At 47.8% G+C, this 16,590-nt stretch overlaps 3 protein-coding genes across 8 annotated transcripts; 1 reads left to right on the forward strand and 2 right to left on the reverse strand.

Annotated features, from left to right (window-relative positions):
* Nucleotides 1-492: 492 nt before the first annotated feature.
* On the reverse strand, nt 493-13,056 carry rusf1 (RUS family member 1). 3 transcript variants are annotated; one of them, XM_058048533.2, is made up of 16 exons: nt 6,087-6,117; nt 3,759-3,884; nt 3,418-3,569; nt 3,262-3,339; nt 3,059-3,173; nt 2,933-2,978; nt 2,830-2,862; nt 2,666-2,771; nt 1,722-1,823; nt 1,588-1,658; nt 1,313-1,497; nt 1,185-1,242; nt 1,046-1,113; nt 853-975; nt 731-787; nt 493-655 (listed from the first exon to the last, which is right to left on the reverse strand). In XM_058048533.2, exons 3-16 carry the CDS (start codon nt 3,565-3,567, stop codon nt 570-572), a joined length of 1,278 nt encoding a protein of 425 aa, XP_057904516.2. In that variant the 5' UTR covers nt 3,568-3,569; nt 3,759-3,884; nt 6,087-6,117; the 3' UTR covers nt 493-569. The 3 variants fall into 3 exon arrangements, 1 of the variants encoding a protein (XP_057904516.2); XR_013629984.1 differs by having other exon boundaries at nt 565-655; nt 853-946; XR_013629983.1 differs by lacking the exons at nt 493-655; nt 731-787; nt 853-975; ... (9 more) ...; nt 3,262-3,339; nt 3,759-3,884 and adding exons at nt 6,328-7,560; nt 7,688-7,756; nt 7,871-7,980; ... (4 more) ...; nt 11,836-11,962; nt 12,950-13,056 and having other exon boundaries at nt 3,426-3,569; nt 6,087-6,258.
* Nucleotides 4,517-6,949, forward strand: LOC131102933 (transmembrane protein 265-like). Its single transcript, XM_078797244.1, has 3 exons — nt 4,517-4,688; nt 6,072-6,295; nt 6,403-6,949. The coding sequence occupies exons 2-3, from the start codon at nt 6,074-6,076 to the stop codon at nt 6,553-6,555; spliced, it is 375 nt and encodes a 124-aa protein (XP_078653370.1). The 5' UTR covers nt 4,517-4,688; nt 6,072-6,073; the 3' UTR covers nt 6,556-6,949.
* Nucleotides 13,057-13,556: 500 nt separating the features above from the next.
* cd2bp2 (CD2 (cytoplasmic tail) binding protein 2) lies at nt 13,557-16,385 on the reverse strand. 4 transcript variants are annotated; one of them, XM_058048559.2, is made up of 7 exons: nt 16,277-16,385; nt 15,924-16,015; nt 15,213-15,345; nt 14,850-15,007; nt 14,059-14,632; nt 13,912-13,997; nt 13,557-13,780 (listed from the first exon to the last, which is right to left on the reverse strand). In XM_058048559.2, exons 2-7 carry the CDS (start codon nt 15,996-15,998, stop codon nt 13,670-13,672), a joined length of 1,137 nt encoding a protein of 378 aa, XP_057904542.2. In that variant the 5' UTR covers nt 15,999-16,015; nt 16,277-16,385; the 3' UTR covers nt 13,557-13,669. The 4 variants fall into 4 exon arrangements, with proteins under 4 accessions (XP_057904542.2, XP_057904544.2, XP_057904541.2 ...); XM_058048561.2 differs by having other exon boundaries at nt 15,213-15,342; nt 16,277-16,384; XM_058048558.2 differs by having other exon boundaries at nt 15,924-16,328.
* Between the last annotated feature and the right edge of the window lie 205 nt (nt 16,386-16,590).

The raw sequence follows: 16,590 nt of genomic DNA on the forward strand, positions 1-16,590 counted from the left end.
GCCTAAAATATTGCTAACTTTATAGGACAAGCTCTATAGCGGATGTTGTTATATTCTTCTTCGTGGTTTTCCTGATGTTCGCTGTCGCCAGACGGGAAATGATAAATGATCGTACCAGAAGCTTAACATTGTCCTATTTTGAGGAAATACAGATACATAGAAATGCATAGATGACTTTGCTCACGTATCTGTCACCATGTATAGTATTGTATGGTTTATAACGCAGTTTCACAGTTTAAGTATAGCAAACTAGCGGAACAGCGCCCTCACCAGGCAGTAAAGAAGAACGTGGAAAAAATGCACACCAGGCGCAGTGCAGAATATATTTATGGGTCAAATTTTTGGAACTATTGGTCGGCCATGGTACATAGGGTGAAATTATTGTCCAAGTTCTATTCTTTGTGATTTTACTGAAGACAAGTGCAGCTAGTCAAGTGTGATTATTAGGCCAAGTCTACACGGACTTACAATAAAAGACACAAAATATTTCTTCAGAAAGTTTTAATGTATAAATAAATGCCTACAAATCTCAGAATGATATGCGACATCGTGATGGACACCAGCACCTCTCAGCTGCTTTTGGTCTTCAACTCCACCCTCCACTCATCCCAGTCCAGCAGCGTTCTTTTCACATCCCATCCGGCAGCTTCCACACCTGCCCGTGAGATTAAGTTCAGACGTGTCGCTGAGAGCAATAAAAAAATGAAACACTAAGAGTTTGGCGGCTCACCTTGGAGAAATTGGCTGAACACTGTGTCCATCAGCTTGTGGCTCTCGTGCACGAGATCTTAAAAGGACATTGTGGTGATTAGTGAGGTTCACTTTGAGACTGAATGAAAGATAAAGGCTCACCTGGATGTTTCTCTGGTAGTTCGATGCAAGCAGTCAACTCGTTGCTAATCCAGATGGCTTGACACATTGCTCTGATTTCATCTTGCGTGGATGCCTGCGCTCCCAAACACACACACACGTAGCCTGAAAGGAAAACGGCACACGTGCACCCCGCATTCAAATCATCTAAACAAGTCTTTGTGTGTTTTTGTACCGTTTGTGACGACCAACAGGAAGGGCTTGTTGTTGTTTTTCTTCAAAGTCAAACTGAGCTCCTCTGGGCTAGAAAAATACAATTAAATGTCATGAAATAGTGTTCAAGTCAAGTCTAATTCTATCATGAGCGATGTTACCGTTGGACAACTTCCTGCAGCCTCACACCGAGTTTGATAGGCACAGTTTTCCTAAACTCTGGAGAAAAAAAAAACGATAATGAGAGAATTATTGCCATAAACATCAGACAAGCGAGTGCATGGTTTACCCAAGAAAACGGGTTCTTCTCGATTGGCCTCTGCTGGACTCAGGATGCATCCATCTTGAAGGAAGTGCTGCAGCACAATAGCGAGCCGTGCCTCGTTGAGCGTTTCCATGACGACTGAACGAACAGCCCTGTAGTTGGCAAAGAGGTGGAGGGCCGTGAAGACGAAGAAGAGGCTGAGGGTCAACCTGGCGGGAGAGAGCGGGGAAAAAAAACAACCTTACATCTCATTTTGATGAAAGAATATCAAACTGACGATGACGTGACATAACGCTTACACGGGATTATCCGTGACCAGCGGGATGAGGATCAGACTGACCACAAGTCCCGCCAGATTCACTAAAGTCTCCTGTGACGAAAGAGCAGAGTTAGGCTTCGCTGACGGTCACACTGGGAGATATTTCACAAACACCTGGCTGCCGTCTTTGGCGGAGATGTCAGCCATGTTGTCTCGGCGAGCTTGATGAACGGTCAGAGCGGCTCTGGTGGCCCCGCCCGCCACACCAACTACAGACTGGTTGGAGAAAACGGCAAACCTTGTATTATTATTATTATTATTACTACATTTGAAAAAGATGCCATTATGCAGCAGCCTTGGATGTTTTATGGATGAATGACAGGAGGTCGTCTGGAGGTCGTCTGCCTACAAAAACAACGATCCAAGTCAAGTTTTAGTGCAAGTATGAACTCGGACCTAAATCAGGGGTGTCCAAAGTGCAGCCTGGCTGTTTTGTTTTTTGAATTGGCCCATAGTGCGTTCTAAAATTTGAAAAATCAAGAATAAAATGAAGACATAAAAGTTGTAAACTAACAAAAAAAAGTCCTAATTTAGAAGAATAATTTTAGTTGCATGGGGCAGATACCTTAAAGAAAAACAAAACGGCTATAATTGTTGGAAAATTACGTTGTGGAAAACCTGTTACGCGAATAAAGTAAAATAATCACAAGAATAAAGTCATAATTATGAGGAAAAAAATTGCAAGAAGAAAGTTGAAATAGCTTTGAAATTTAAAAAAATATATAGCAGAAATTGAAAAAAAAAACAGCTGTAATTTTATGAACCAAATAACTACATTAAAAAATAATGTCAACTTAGTAGCATAGGAGGTAAAATGTAAAAAAAATCAGGTACTTTTTAATAATACGGAGGCAGACAAAGCTTATTGGTGGTCACAGCGTTTGAGCGACTCGGACCGGGCATGCGGCTGATGTTGATCGGCGTAACATAACAGACGGAAAGCTACTAAAAAGTCCTACCGCAGTGTACCAACGCATAACTACGTATTCTCCCGTCAAGTGCGCGTAACTAGTTGTGGTTCCCACGTAGTAACCATTAAACAGTTATGTTGCGTTTACCTTGAATACGCCTGACGTGCACACTATGATGGTGAACCAAGCAGGAAAGAACGGGGCCAGTATTTCCATGAACATGGCAATATCATTGAGAACGTCTGCAAAAAGCCTTGACAAACACCGACATCAGGACCATTCTGACACATCGGCAACATTTCAGAGCATACCTCCATTTCTTGGCCTCAGAGTCCAACTTGTTCCTGAGGCCAAGACACAACACAGCAGTCTTACAGCACAGTAACGCTTTCAACCAAAAGTGGAGTTTTTTACCCTTTCAACCAGGCAAAGAGGATCCTTCCCAGCATGCTGGTTCCATCTAAGGACAGAAGGGGCAACAAAAGAACACGTCAGGATTGCCAGCTGTCAGTCAACAAGCATGACGATGTTTCTAATCACCTCTTAACAACCATGTGATGGTGGCGGCGGCCACTGTTGCTTCCTGGTTTCCAACACCGACGCCTTTAAGTGACGCCTGAGTGGCCAGCGTTCCCGACAGAGAGCTGGCGAAGGCCTGAGGAGAGTATGAAGAGGCTTTCAAAGGATGCTGACCTTGATGTCCTGGTCCGGTCCGGTCCGGTCCGGTCCTCTGACTGCCCTACCTGTGCAGTATCCCAAAGCTGGTACTGCAGGTAGTCGCCGCTCACACTCTCCGGATAGCCTTGAGGCAGGAAGATGCTCTGGAATTTTAAAAAGACATATTAAACATTTTAAATCAGGCTGGGGAGCAGGACATTTAATGGACATTCATTCCTTACTTTAAAAACGCCAACAAATGAGTTTCCGATGGATTTAGCTTCACTGCCAACTCTTCTCCTCTCCATCACTCCATCTTTTGCAAAATACCTCCACGTCTCAGCACAGCCGTATCGCTCCGTGGCTAAAACCACTCCGGAATCCCCCTCCATTTCTGCTTTGATGAGTGAAAAACAACATATTATTTCAACCACATTCTCTTTGCAACACAATGAGGTCGTTAGTAGCTATTCATTAACACAATTAACTGGATTTAATTCTTTGCTCAATTGTATCTCATGAAGTAAGCACTAGCAAACAATATTCTTTTTGTATATTTTTATTATTTACACTTATTTAATACCTTATTCTGCACCGCCGACGTGTCAAATGCTGCTGTGATGTTTCCCCTTTCCCACCACTTCCGTGTTTATTCCGCCTTTTTAGACTTGATGCGTCGTGATTGGTGCGATTGGAGAATAGGGCGGGGCTACAATGATGACACCAGACACGCCCCATTCACGTATTTGTTTTGCTTGAGGGAAACCTTCAAAAGTCTTGTTTAAAAAAAACGTTTAAAGTAATTAATGAATACAAATAAATCTAAATTTGATGTGAGCTCTTTCTATTGTGCATACAGAATATTTGGACTATATATTTAGGAGATAATAATACACATATTAGACATTTTTGACCAGGTCTCTATGTAGAGTATGGATGACTAAGGCTCAGCGTCAGCATGACAAAACAGACAGCAAGTTGGCAGAGGAATGTCCACATTCATTCATTTTCTACTGCTTATCCTCACAAGGGTCACATGGGGGTGCTGGAGCCTATCCCAGTTGATAATAAATGAAACTAATAGCCAAATTCAAGACAAGAGCGTGTGTTTATTCATGTGTCATTCAACAAGGCCGACTGGAATCTGCGTCACCCTCGGGCAGGACGAGCGACATGACACACCTTGCCCGATTCCTACGGAATGTGTCAGGGGAAAAAAGGTCATAGTTCCGTGTGACCTGCGGGTCGGCCGAGAAGCCCACAGTCAATCGTGTGACGAGCGCGCGGGCGTGGGAGGGCCATCAAAGAGAAAGATCCTGAACAGTGAATGGGCGTGGAGGTTTCGCACCGAGTTTCAGTTGCCGCTCTCAGTTCTCGGCTGCACCATGAAGGCATGTGGAGGCTGCTTCTAGACGCTAACAAGAAGCCTGCTGTCAACTTTAAGTGGATTTTGTATTTTTAAAACAGGAAATAAGACGAGAAGAGAAGAGGACACTACCAAAACTGCTACAAAGTAAGAACCTTTTTTGAATAAGCCGCTTTATGGAATATGACTGCTTTGTGGTTCTTTTGAGGAACATTTAACGCCGTTGGTGTTGCGCCATCCAAGTCTTACTTTGGGCTTAGTGTTGCAATCCAGTAAAAAGTGAAAGAAGTTGCTTCCCCGAGCGAGTTAAGACACGTAGCTTGCACTCAACACTGCAGGCCACACTTGTTTTCTTCATAGACAACATTTATGTAGTCACTACATACTGTAGTAAAGTCTTATTCATTCATATATATATATATATATATATATTAATTCCACTATTTACCTCCGGTGTTTGTTTATTTGTGTTCAAAAGGAGTTGGATGAAATTTTATGGTATATGGAAGAAGACATTACATTTCTTAGGAATCTTAGCGACTTTGCCACGCCACACAGGTTGCAGTCCTGGGGGGAAGGTCATAAAATCCTAACATCTCGGCAGGTAAGGAGTTGAAATGAGAAACAAGAAACGTCGGTCATGCGTTACGTTGTCTCGTCTGTGGTAGACACAAGTCACGACACGGCATGAGAGCCACGTTATGATACAAATTCAGTCAGGAAATGATGGAAAAGGACTCTAAAATAAAGTTTTAGCCCATTTGGTGTAGTTGAGGCTGCACGGCGGACTAGTGGTTAGCGCGCAGACCTCACAGCTAGGAGACCGGGGTTCAATTCCACCCTCGGCCACCTCTGTGTGGAGTTTGCATGGGTTTCCTCCCACATTCCAAAAACATGCTAGGTTAACTGGTGACTCCAAATTGTCCATAGGTATGAATGTGAGTGTGAATATTGTCTATATGTGCCCTGTGATTGGCTGGCGACCAAAGACATCTGGGATAGGCTCCAGCACCCCCCCGTGAGGAAAAAGCGGTGGAAAATGAATGAATGGTGTAGTTGATTCCAGGTCTGTTTACCTTTTTATGTCATATTTTTATCCTCAATGTTCATTCACACTGATGATGTCACCATGGAAACACAGTCAACAGCACATTTGCATGCACATCCTGCAGCATCAGCACCGACTCACAGTTAGTGTCTACAGCATCGACGGGAACCGGGATGAACATTCCGGCATTGATTCAAATGTTTTTATTTCAATTCCAAGTTTCGATGGCCAAATAAATATCCAAGAACACCAACGAAGAAGCCAGCAAGAAACCCGCGGCTATAAAGTCTTCATAGAAAGACTTGTGTGGTGTCACATGATCAGGTTCTCATGCAAGTGGAGCTGAATAAACATTCCATTAGACATTAACCAGGAAGTTTGACCCACATCAACGAGAGTCGGCGCGCCTTTATCTCTCAGTCAGGACCAAAGTTAAAGCCATAAAGCGACGTCTCATGTTGCCTTCACCCTCGTCGTTGCAGACATGTCAGACTCACCTCACACCTGCGTGACGGTGGACGAGGAGACGCCGCTGAAAACCGTGCCGGGGTCAGGTGACCAACTGGAGGGCGGCACCCCGGCAGTGGGGGTGGTGCACAGGGCGCCCCGCCGCTTCCACGACAAGCACCACAGGTGGCTGGCCATCTGCAGCATCATCTGCGGGATCTCCTGCATCGGAATCAAAGCGCTCATCAACTCGGTGAAGGTAACCGATTAATAACTAAATATAGTACTTACTAGGAATCAGTCGAAAATGCAAACATGAACTTTGAAGTGTTTTTCATGTCTGGCCATGACGCCCCCCCCCCCCAGGCGGAGTGGGAGCCAAATGAAGACGCGTCCCAGAGGTTTTCACGGCGAGCCAGGAAGTTCGCCATCATCTCCATCGTCACGTGGTTGTCCATCCTGGCCTTGGCGCCGCTCCTGATGGCGCTCGGCTCGTACTTGGTCACGCTGCAGGACTGAGGCGCCGACCGACGCTTGTTTGGGGTGGGGGGGGGGGACCTAAAAGTGGACCTTACAGGAAACACATGACTGCTGCAGACTTGTACAAAACGTGTTTATAGGCTGATATTTATTTTCCACCGTGGCGACCCTCGCCAAGTTAAACGTCCGTATAAAAGCACACACACACTGACAGTGAATGCAACATGACCGTATGCATTCAAATGTAACAATACTGAAGGTTGTAGAAAAGCTAATAAATAAGTCAAGATGGCAGCAACACGAGCGCCAACATTATTATTGCATCCTTACTTTATTAACTGTATCAACGTTGTGCTTTTATACAAAAACTATTTTATAATAAATGCTTTAAAAAAAACCTTGTGCTCGGGAGTCACTTGAAGAACGGCGAAGACGCTAATGCTGACAGTTAAGGTGGGCATCAACGCCCCGGGCACTGAGCAACGGCCCAAGCACAGCGGCCATGACACGTGCGGAGCGTCGCAACTGGCCTGTGCCGATGTTGCAATAAATAAGAGCTGCCATTACCATCTACCGTCGTTACCATGACGACCGCACAGCATCGTCCTTCCGCGGTCGGAACACTGACTAGGACAGGAAGAACGTGGACGAATACAAATACAGCGCCGAAGGCTTCCTGTGTGGTGATGTGTTCAGGGAACATTGAAAAAAACCAAGCAGCCCTTGTGAACAAAACAAACATGTCAGGAGTCCACCTGGTCGTGGATCAGCCACAAGTTGAGCTGGTCCAGCTTGGCACAGAGAAGCGAGTCAGCGTCCGGCGCCAGGAGGGCGACGACACCGTCTTTGGCGAAGGCCCCCCTCCTGGTGCGTGACGACGGCGTTGACGCCCCGGGCTTGCCGACGCCCACTAGTGGCTTCTTTGGTTTCCTGGCCTCACCCGCCTCCAGGAACTCCAAAAAGCGCTTGAAGCGCCGCTGGCTGAAGCAGGACTCGGAGCCATTGCGGCGACTGAGCGGAACCTCGAATATGGTCTCCAGCCGGCTGAGGAACATCGACAAGATAAGCAGCGCACAGACAGAAATGAGGTCCGGTTAAAGTGGACCAAGCTATTATGGGATGGAGGAAAATGTGTAGTAACATGTTTGGACTCCTGCTCTACTGAGCTCACCTTTCAGGAGGTTTGCTGAAGTTCTTGTTGGTGTAAATTTCCTCCAGACTAAACTGCTTCTTCTTCAGCCTGCAGTGGTGGAGGAGTAAATAATAGAGAGAATAAAATAAACAAAAATATACCACCGTGATGATGAGCGTGAAGCAAAGGACAAGATGGCCGCCTGACCGCGTGCGTACGCACCTGACGGTTTTCGGGAGGCCCATGGGCGTCAGGTTGTTCTGAGGTTTGGGCAGCGCCTTCCGAATTCGAATGGAGGACACCTTGCCCCGCTCCGAGTGCTTTTGCGCCACCTGCGGGAGGGCAATTTAACAACGGTCATTTCATGACAGAGATGCCCTGACCAAGATGGCGGCAGCAGGAAGCGTTTGTCCTTTGATAGATAGTACATGGAGAGCGAAACTAGAGACGTTAGGGAAACAGGCCCTAGTTTGTTGATTTTGTTGACTATTTTTTGTGCAAAAAAAATGTGCACATTTTGTCAACTGCTGTGGAGGATCTGGGTTAATAATCCAAGGCTTTTACTGCGAAGCTTACTTTGCACTGAACAGGAAGTCACTGTGTGCACACTGTAATGCTGTGGGACTCGCTGTGGTGGTTTCATTTCATATCCGTGATTCCGTTATTAAAGACACGCCTACCTTGAGTTCAGAGTCGGACTTTTCTTCCCTCAGTGCTGCTTCGTCCAACTCCTGACTGGAGGAGCTGGCGTCCTCTTCCTCGCGCTGATGCCCCCCATCAGACTCCCGTAGATTCCCGCTGCCAAGAGATGCCGCGTCATTTTAAATCACATTTAAAATAAACATGATCATGTGATGTTTAGAGGTTACCTGCCGTTGGCGTCCGCGGCGCCGCAAGTGGGACTCCTGAGGGACGGTGAAGAAGAAGAAGAAGACGGGGTGTGGCTCGTTATGGCGAGGCAGGGGGATGCTCCGCGGGCCTCCCACCTCCCTGAGAGGAAGGCCAGGGGGCTGGAGAGGAAGCAGGAAGCCAGCGCCGTGAGGTAGGAGGTGGGGGAGAGGGAATGGGGCGGGCTGCGCGGTGCCAGGTTGTCGTACGGGAAGGAGCGCCTGGATGGGTACACCTCCTTCCGCAGGCACAGGGGGGCGATCTCCCGTTCCACCTCCACGCTGCACACGGTGTGGCGGCGGGCCCGGCGCGCGCCTTTGAGGGCATGAGCGAGGACGGCGGCGTGGGCTGGCAGGTGCTGGTGCGACCAGGGAAGAGAGGGGCGGTTGGCGGAGAAGAGGGTGGGGATCTCCGGGCAGGAGTAGCTGCGCAAGAGCAGGCCGCGGCTTTCTGGCGAGCTGGAGCGTGTTGGCAGGTCCTCCGTGGTGGCCGAGTTGGTCCGGCCAGCCCGAATGACTCTGGACCGCCTCCGCTGGTGATCAGCTCTGGGCTGCTTCCTGTTTAAGCGTCTTGCGCCGGTGTCACAGGAAGTAGCATTTTGAAATTCAACGTGGAGCATCTCGCTAGATTCCGACTGGATGTTCCCTTCAAAGGGTGTCATTTCAAAATAAAGCGGTTCTGTGGACATTGGAGATTTACCAGGTTTAGCTCGAATCTTTTTAGTTTGAACGTGAATCCTGTCTGAGGCAGAACCTTCAGAACATTTTTTGGGCTTCTTGACAGAGCGGCTGGGGGCGGGGCCCTCGCTTGGTGCGAGCTCAGAAGGCAGGCCGGCGGGCCCCGGCGGGTCAGCAGATGAGACGAGCCATTTGTGTTTGCGTGGCTTGGTGTTTACATTCCTGCAGCGGCTCCCTCCCTGGAGCTCCAGCAGCAGAACCTGTTCGGCAGGCGCGGCTCCAGGGACGATGCCGACGTCGGGTTCAACGCTTCTCGCTTTGTGCGTTCTGCACGAGGGGCCGAGCTTTGCCTTCCTGCTGCCGCCTTTCTGCTTGTTGACTGGACCCAGGGGGTCCACCGAGGTCCCCTCTAAGGCACTTTGGGGCAACGGGTCCAACGCTCCGTTCGGTTCCGTACCGCCTTCTACTTTGTGCTTCACTCTTGCTGCAAAATTCCGTCTCTTGGCGGCGGGCTGGAGCGTTTCCTGTCTGTGTAACGCTGCTTGTGCGGACGCAGCTTCCTGTGTCAGCAGGGCGGGTCCAACTGGCCGGTCTTGATTTTTAGACTGTGTCGTGCGTGAGCTGGCCTTTGGTCTTATCCTGTGGACCGGGTCTTTGGGAGTGCATTCGGGGTTGAGCGGCCTCTTGGAGTGGGTTTCAGCATCTGTGAGGTCCAGCTGGAGCGGGCTTTTATTTTCTTGATTTTTGGCATCATCATCATCATCATCATCATCATCATCAGGATGTGCTGACTCGCAGGAAAAAGAGGGCAGAGACTTCTCGGTGTTATCTTTGTTTGATTTACTTCCTGTCCTCAGCCGCGTTTTTACCAGCACAGGTTCCTCCCGCGTCACGTCGGCCATCTTTAATGTGTTCTCCTGTGTCGGCGGCTGCTCCGAGGGCGGGCTGCAGGGTGAAGGCACTTCAACGGCGTGCTCCAGCGAAGCTGATGAGTCCACGTGAAATAATCTCCTCGAATGCCGAGAGTCAGTCGTCGAGTCGCTTCCTGCGTCGGGTTGCTGGACGTGAGAGAACAAAGTCTGCTCGTGGTTTCCGTTCTCACGGTGCTCCTGCGTCGTCATCAAACTTTCCGTGTCATCCAGCCGAATCTCGCCATCGTGCAACGCGGAAGGAGGAGGGACGCTTCTGTCTTTGAAGAGTTTGACAGGAGTCATGACTATTTCGGTGAAAGTGGCCATCTTGGACTTGAAGGACTGGAAGAGAGGGTTGACCCATCCCGGGGGGGCCAAAGCGGTCCCATGGTGTGGGTCCAGGACGGACATGGAGGAGGTGAGCGCTTGTGTAGCCTCCAGTCTATCCATCAAATGATGTGAGTGGAAGCTGTTTAGGTTCGCTTCTGGGCTGCTTTGCTGTTTTTGTCTGGAATCAAAGATGGAGGACGTGAAGCTCGAAACAAGATGAGCAGAATTCCAAACGGTGATCTCACTTACGCGTTTTGGCACTCTGCTGCAGCATGAAGATCACTCCAATCCTGTTAAATCAACACAAAACCTAGCGTGAAAGTCAATTATTGGTGTAGTCGCCCCTTTCAAAGATCCAATATAAATATAAATGATATAGAGGATATATATGTATATATACATATATATGTGATATATACGTATAAACGATAGAGAGGAAGGACCAAACTAACCTGTTTCTCGTGTGGACGTATGCTGTCAACTCTGGGCTGCTTGGACATTTGCACCTAAAAAAAACACAACACATCAACAACAATCTCACAAACCCACAAACAAACATACACACACACACACTAGTGTTTCCCACAATAATGGGAATATGGGTCTGTGAAAGTAGCTCGTCATTCCAACTCTGTACAATAGATGGCAACATAACTCTGCTTCTGAACACACCTTATACGCAACTGCTCTGCCAGAGAATAAGAAGACGTAGCAAGAGGGATCAGTTTTGCCGACATTTAGCGAGTACTCGTACGCCTCTCAATTTTCTTTTTGACAAACCTAGCAACTTTTTCTGGTCTTATTTGAAACTTTTGGAGACTAAAATTAAAGAAACTATGATTCCTCTATACGAGCAGCGGTTGATTCATTCACTTTTTGACACTCACGGCAACCATAAATTCATTCATTCATTCATTTTCTACCGCTCATCCTCACAAGGGTTGTGGGGGTGCTCGAGCCTATCCCGGCTGTCTTTGGGCGAGAGGCGGGGTACACCCTGGACTGGTGACCATATAGACAAACAACCATTCACACTCACATTCATACAATTCACAATCTGGAGTCGCCAATTAACCTAGCATGTTTTTGGAATGTGGGAGGAAACCCGAGTACCCGGAGAAAACCCACGCATGAACGGGGAGAACATGCAAACTCCACACAGAGATGGCTGAGAGTGGGATTGAACTCGGGTCTCCTAGCTGTGAGGTCTGCGCGCTAACCACTAAACAGCCGTGCAGTCTGAACGCCCATAAATTATAAATATCCAATGATGTAAATCAGATAATGACATGATCTGATCTAAATCACTGCCACAAATAGATTGCAGCCCTGTGAGAAACACTACACACACACACACACACAAGTTGTTACAATGACGCACCATGTCCCTGCTGTCACTCTGCCTCTTGAAAGAGGACACGTTGTGTGTGGACGGTGTGTCCTCGGCGTGAGGAGCGCGTGTCTGAATCCCTGGATTCCTCCTGTGGCCCGATGTCCCATCATTCCCTCTGCAAAGCAGCAGCGTTATTAGTGGTCGCTTGCTCGCGAGCACGTCAACAGAAGAGCAGTGAAAGTGAAAATGAAAGAGAATATTCTACCGCGTGTGCTGATACAAATAATTTTTTTCCCTAGCTGTACCCAAAGTGTACTGTACTGTAATAGTCAGCGAAGCGACGTACTACCAAAAACACCATAAACAAATACAATGGGGACATGAATAGGATGAAAAGTACACAGCATTTCACCCGCAAGCGTGGAAGAAGGCGGGGCAGACGTGAGGAGAACTATACCTGGGAGTGATGGAGGGAAAGGTGAGGAGAGGTGGTGGAGGCTCACTGTGGGGGGGTGCACTACAGTAAGGGTTGGGGGGCATCGCATCGTCATCCATTGGAAAAATCGGGTGGGGGAGCGAATCAGAAGGGTAAGTCAACATTGCCCTGCTTTTTTCTCTCCCTCGCCTCGTCTCCTCATCTGCAAACAACACAAACATGCCGCCATCACTGCTGGAACACATGACGTCACTTACTGCCAAAACGTCTCCCTGCACGTGAAGTTTACTCATGACGTCATCTAAGTGAGTCTGAACGCGTGATTGTGGATTTATTGACCGTGTTAGATCGTGTTCGGGTTTTATTTCGGATGCCGTTTGAAAAAGAAGTGGCGCGGTGGTCGGAGAAGAGCGTCGTCTACTTGCTGGAATGGACCCCAGTGTCAAAACTTTAAAGCGTGAGCTCAACGCTGACGTCTTCCGTGACTTCGTCCACAGATTCAGCGTGGACGAGCGTCCTCGTAAGGACACCCGAGACGGACTGCTCGTTGAATTGCTAAATCTGTCATTTGTAATCTCCTCAAGTGTGTAACGTCGCTACAGTTTGTGCACCAGAGTATAGCCGTATCCGGGAGCAGTCGGGGTGCATCGTGTTTATGAAAAAGCTAACACACCTGCTCAGCTTTACGACAGTTGAGAGGCTGAAAAACATTTAAACAAATCTTACCAGAATTATGGAGCTGGACCAAGAGACAACACTTGGTCCTCCACGTAAACAAGACCAGCCGGACGGCGCCCAACAGCGACTGCAGATGGGATCCGTTTTTACAAAATCCAACGAGACACGCGCAGTAGCCAATCAGAGTCCATCTTGTAAATGGGCCAGGGAGCGCTGCGGAAGCCTAGCCAATAGCAGAAGGTCTTCTAGGCGGGGTGACCAATAGGAGATGCGTGTATGTTACTATTGCATTAGTACGTCGTTTGCGCAAAGTACAATGAATTAATATGTATGAATTACAAATTATATATTAAAAAAAAATCATACATGACAAATTCTGTATTTAAAAATCAAATAAATTAGATATAAAGACTTGGGCTTGTGTTTTAGTCAGAAAATACATAAACTTACAATATAAGGAATAATAATATAACTGAAATTCCTTGGGCAAACTATCCTGACCAAAATAATGTCAATAACTTTTATTATTAGATTGTATTATTTACTGGAGTGTTAAATGCAGATTAGGCCACTGTGTCCTTCATTGTCAAGTCATTATTAAAGGTTGTGCATTTAACCATCACAGGAGTGAGCAAAGCAACACACAAACAGCAAACAGCATTTGTCTGATTTATTTAAAAACAATTTACACTGGACAAAACCTCAGCTCAGGACCACCTCCAGTACATCATGCGCCACTGAAAGGCTGCGCCGGGAGGACGAAGGCGATCATGTGTAGAGATCAAAGTCCAGTCTCTTGGAGTTGTAGAACTGCGAGCCCTCCTGGTCTAAGCGCCTGCAGTACACGCCGCTGCTGAAATAGCCTTCATCCACCCAGTCCTGGAGTTAGAAGAGAAAGTAACTTATAAAGACTACAGGTGGCAAAAATGCACAAATATGACCCAAAAATCAGAGGAAAAAAAACGGAAATGAGTGGAGAGCAGATCATTATTTGATGTTAATTGTCCTACCTGCATCTGCTGACTGGTGAAAGGACCGTAGACTTCAGAGTCGTCCTTGTTTTCCCATTTGTACTCCCACATGACCTCCTCACTCACTGAGGAGAGACGACGCCATTAAACCAGATGCCGCTTTCCAGCAGACTAGAAGAGACAAACCTCTATTATTCTCCTCCTCGTTGTCATGTGACGCCGCGCCGTGCTTTTCGTCAAATTCCTCGCCAAACATGTCGAGTTCGTCTTTCTCCTCGCCGTCCGCCTCCTTGGCGGGCCGCTTGCCGCTCATGCTCTTCAGCGTGTAGGCCAGTTTCTCGTGGGTCTGCTGGTAGATGCCGTACATCCCCGACGCCACCAGCCGGTCGGCCAGAGACGTGAGGCGGTCCAGCTTCTCCGTGTCCCGCTTGCCGTCCTCCGTGGCCTGGCCGTCGTCGTCCCTCAGCTTGTTCTTCTTGCGGGCGCCGAGGCCTCCCAGCCGCCGCAGCGCCGCCGTGACCGTCTCCCCCGGCAGCAAGAGTTCCAGCAGCGCTTCGGTCAGCTGCTGCTGCGTGTACGAGGCCAGCGGGTCTTCGGCGGGCTCGGCCTCCCCGTCCTCCTCCTCTTCCTCGTCTTTGTTTTCCTGCTGCTCCTCCCGCTGTTTCTCCTCCTCTGCCTCGTCTTCATCTCCGACTCTGCGTTTGCGTTTGGCGGAGAGTCCTTTCTTCTTTTGCTTGAAAGGCTGCTCTTTAATTCTCACCTGCAGAATGGAGGGAGGGGGTTAGTCCAGCATCGTGTTTCCCATACATTAGTGGCCCGCCACAGATACATCTGGCTCAAACTCAGTCATGAATGCATTACAATGTGTTTTGTTAAAACAAACTTTTTACTTAAGACTATTGCGTCACCCCTCCACCCCCGCCATGTATACATTGCAGTCCTGTGGGAGACGCCGAGAGGACTTTGGAGGTAATTACCCAGTCGATGTTGTCCAGCCAGTTGTCTCGAATCTGTTGCTCCTTTTTGATGAAGTAGTTCCCCTCCGAGTCAAAGTGTCCCTCTTCCATCTCCTCCTCCAGGTTGAAAGGCGTGATGGAGACTCCCTCGTCAAAGTCAATAGTGGCATTCTCTTGACCTGGGACGACAGCAACACCACGTTTAACTGATGGAATGCAACTGAACGGTGAAAATGTATCCTCTTGTCTTAAACGGGGGTACAACTCTGCCTTATCTAGCTTAAATGCAAAAGGGAGTGAGATAGTATCCTCGCTCCAAAGAGGCAGAATAACCCTCCGCTTGCTTCACTGACGGGATCAAGTGACAAAGTAAGAAAGGCACACCGTCAACATCATCGTTGGCCAAAATATCATATTTGCTGCTTTCGTTGTCCTCCCCGTCATCCTCCTCATCGCTGTCCAGGGAATGTTTCCCCTTGAATCTGGAGCCAGGTCCGCTCACCACCTCACAAGTCTGCTTCGGGACACACAAACAACGTTGAAGCCAGAACACGGTAGTGTTTCACTGTTTCTGGAAGCAATCTTTGTAAACATCATGCATTACACCGCAGCGCAGTGACAGTTTTGTTCAGTGTTTCACATAGATTTACACAAATAAATGTGGACCGCCACAGAAAGACATGCCACTAATTACTCGCCTGTGATAATTACTGTGATAAAAAGCCTGCAAGAGTAGCTTGTCCGGCAGATGGCATCGTATTCCTGGCAGGTCAACTTACTCGGGGAAGGTGCTCTTCGATTAGCAAAAGGGGGCTACCACTTACAGACGTAAGTTAACACACAACTATTCCTTGTGGGTAACAACAACTGAGTGCTAACAGGAATTGTGTGGCTATTATTTACAAAGTGTTCACAAGGCACGCTGGGTACTCCAGCGCCACAGATGCATTACAGTCCTGTGGGGAAAGTTCGTATTTAATCATCGGATGTTATTGCATGGTAGGCATACTTCGAAAAAGAGTTGTTTGCTGCCAAAAATGACGAAAGTGTGTTTGGAAGCAGCTTACCAACATAACCTGAAGATAGCGAACATACCTTCTTGTGCGGGGCCTCATCCTCCAAGTCCACCTCCCCGTCACCATCAGCAAACGTAACTTTCCTTTTGGACATGGTGCTTTAAAATGCAACTTATTCCCAAAAGGAAGGGAGAAAAAAGGAGGGAAAAAGAGGCGGTGAAGTGGTGAATATTGGCACAGTGAATCACGCTAGCGCTGTTGCTAACATGTTAGCCAGCACATGCAGGAATGTGAAGCGTTTAAAAGCATGTTTTGCGTTAAGATGAAGCTGTGTTCCATTAGGGGAGCCAAAGCCCAAATATCACGTTCCGGTAACGTCGGTTAAAATATTTCAAACATGTGACAAATCAACAAATATCTGAGAAGTGTAACCTGATAACAATTCAAACGTCGTTCGTTTTCTGCTCTTCTTCTGTGGTTTGTTCTTCCTCGCAGACGCTAAATCGGCACTGTTCGGGCGTTAAAGGGGAGGCGGTGCTTACAGCGCCACCGCCTGTGCCGGAGGCGAACTGTTTTAAGTAAGTCACCGCAGCATTATTTCATATTCAGTGTTGTTTAAGGTTATAAATAAACAAGACTAAATGATTTTTTTCGGCAATGTGACAAAAAGAGAATATGCAATATGAGTCACAGCACAGTCTTCTTCATACTTGGGACTGTTTTAGATGTGAAATTCTTGGAGGTCC

The sequence above is a fragment of the Doryrhamphus excisus genome, linkage group LG16 (assembly GCF_037039965.1).
Source record: "Doryrhamphus excisus strain RoL-2023G ecotype Guam linkage group LG16, RoL_Dexc_Guam_v1.1, whole genome shotgun sequence".
Classification (NCBI taxonomy): Eukaryota; Metazoa; Chordata; class Actinopteri; order Syngnathiformes; family Syngnathidae; genus Doryrhamphus; species Doryrhamphus excisus.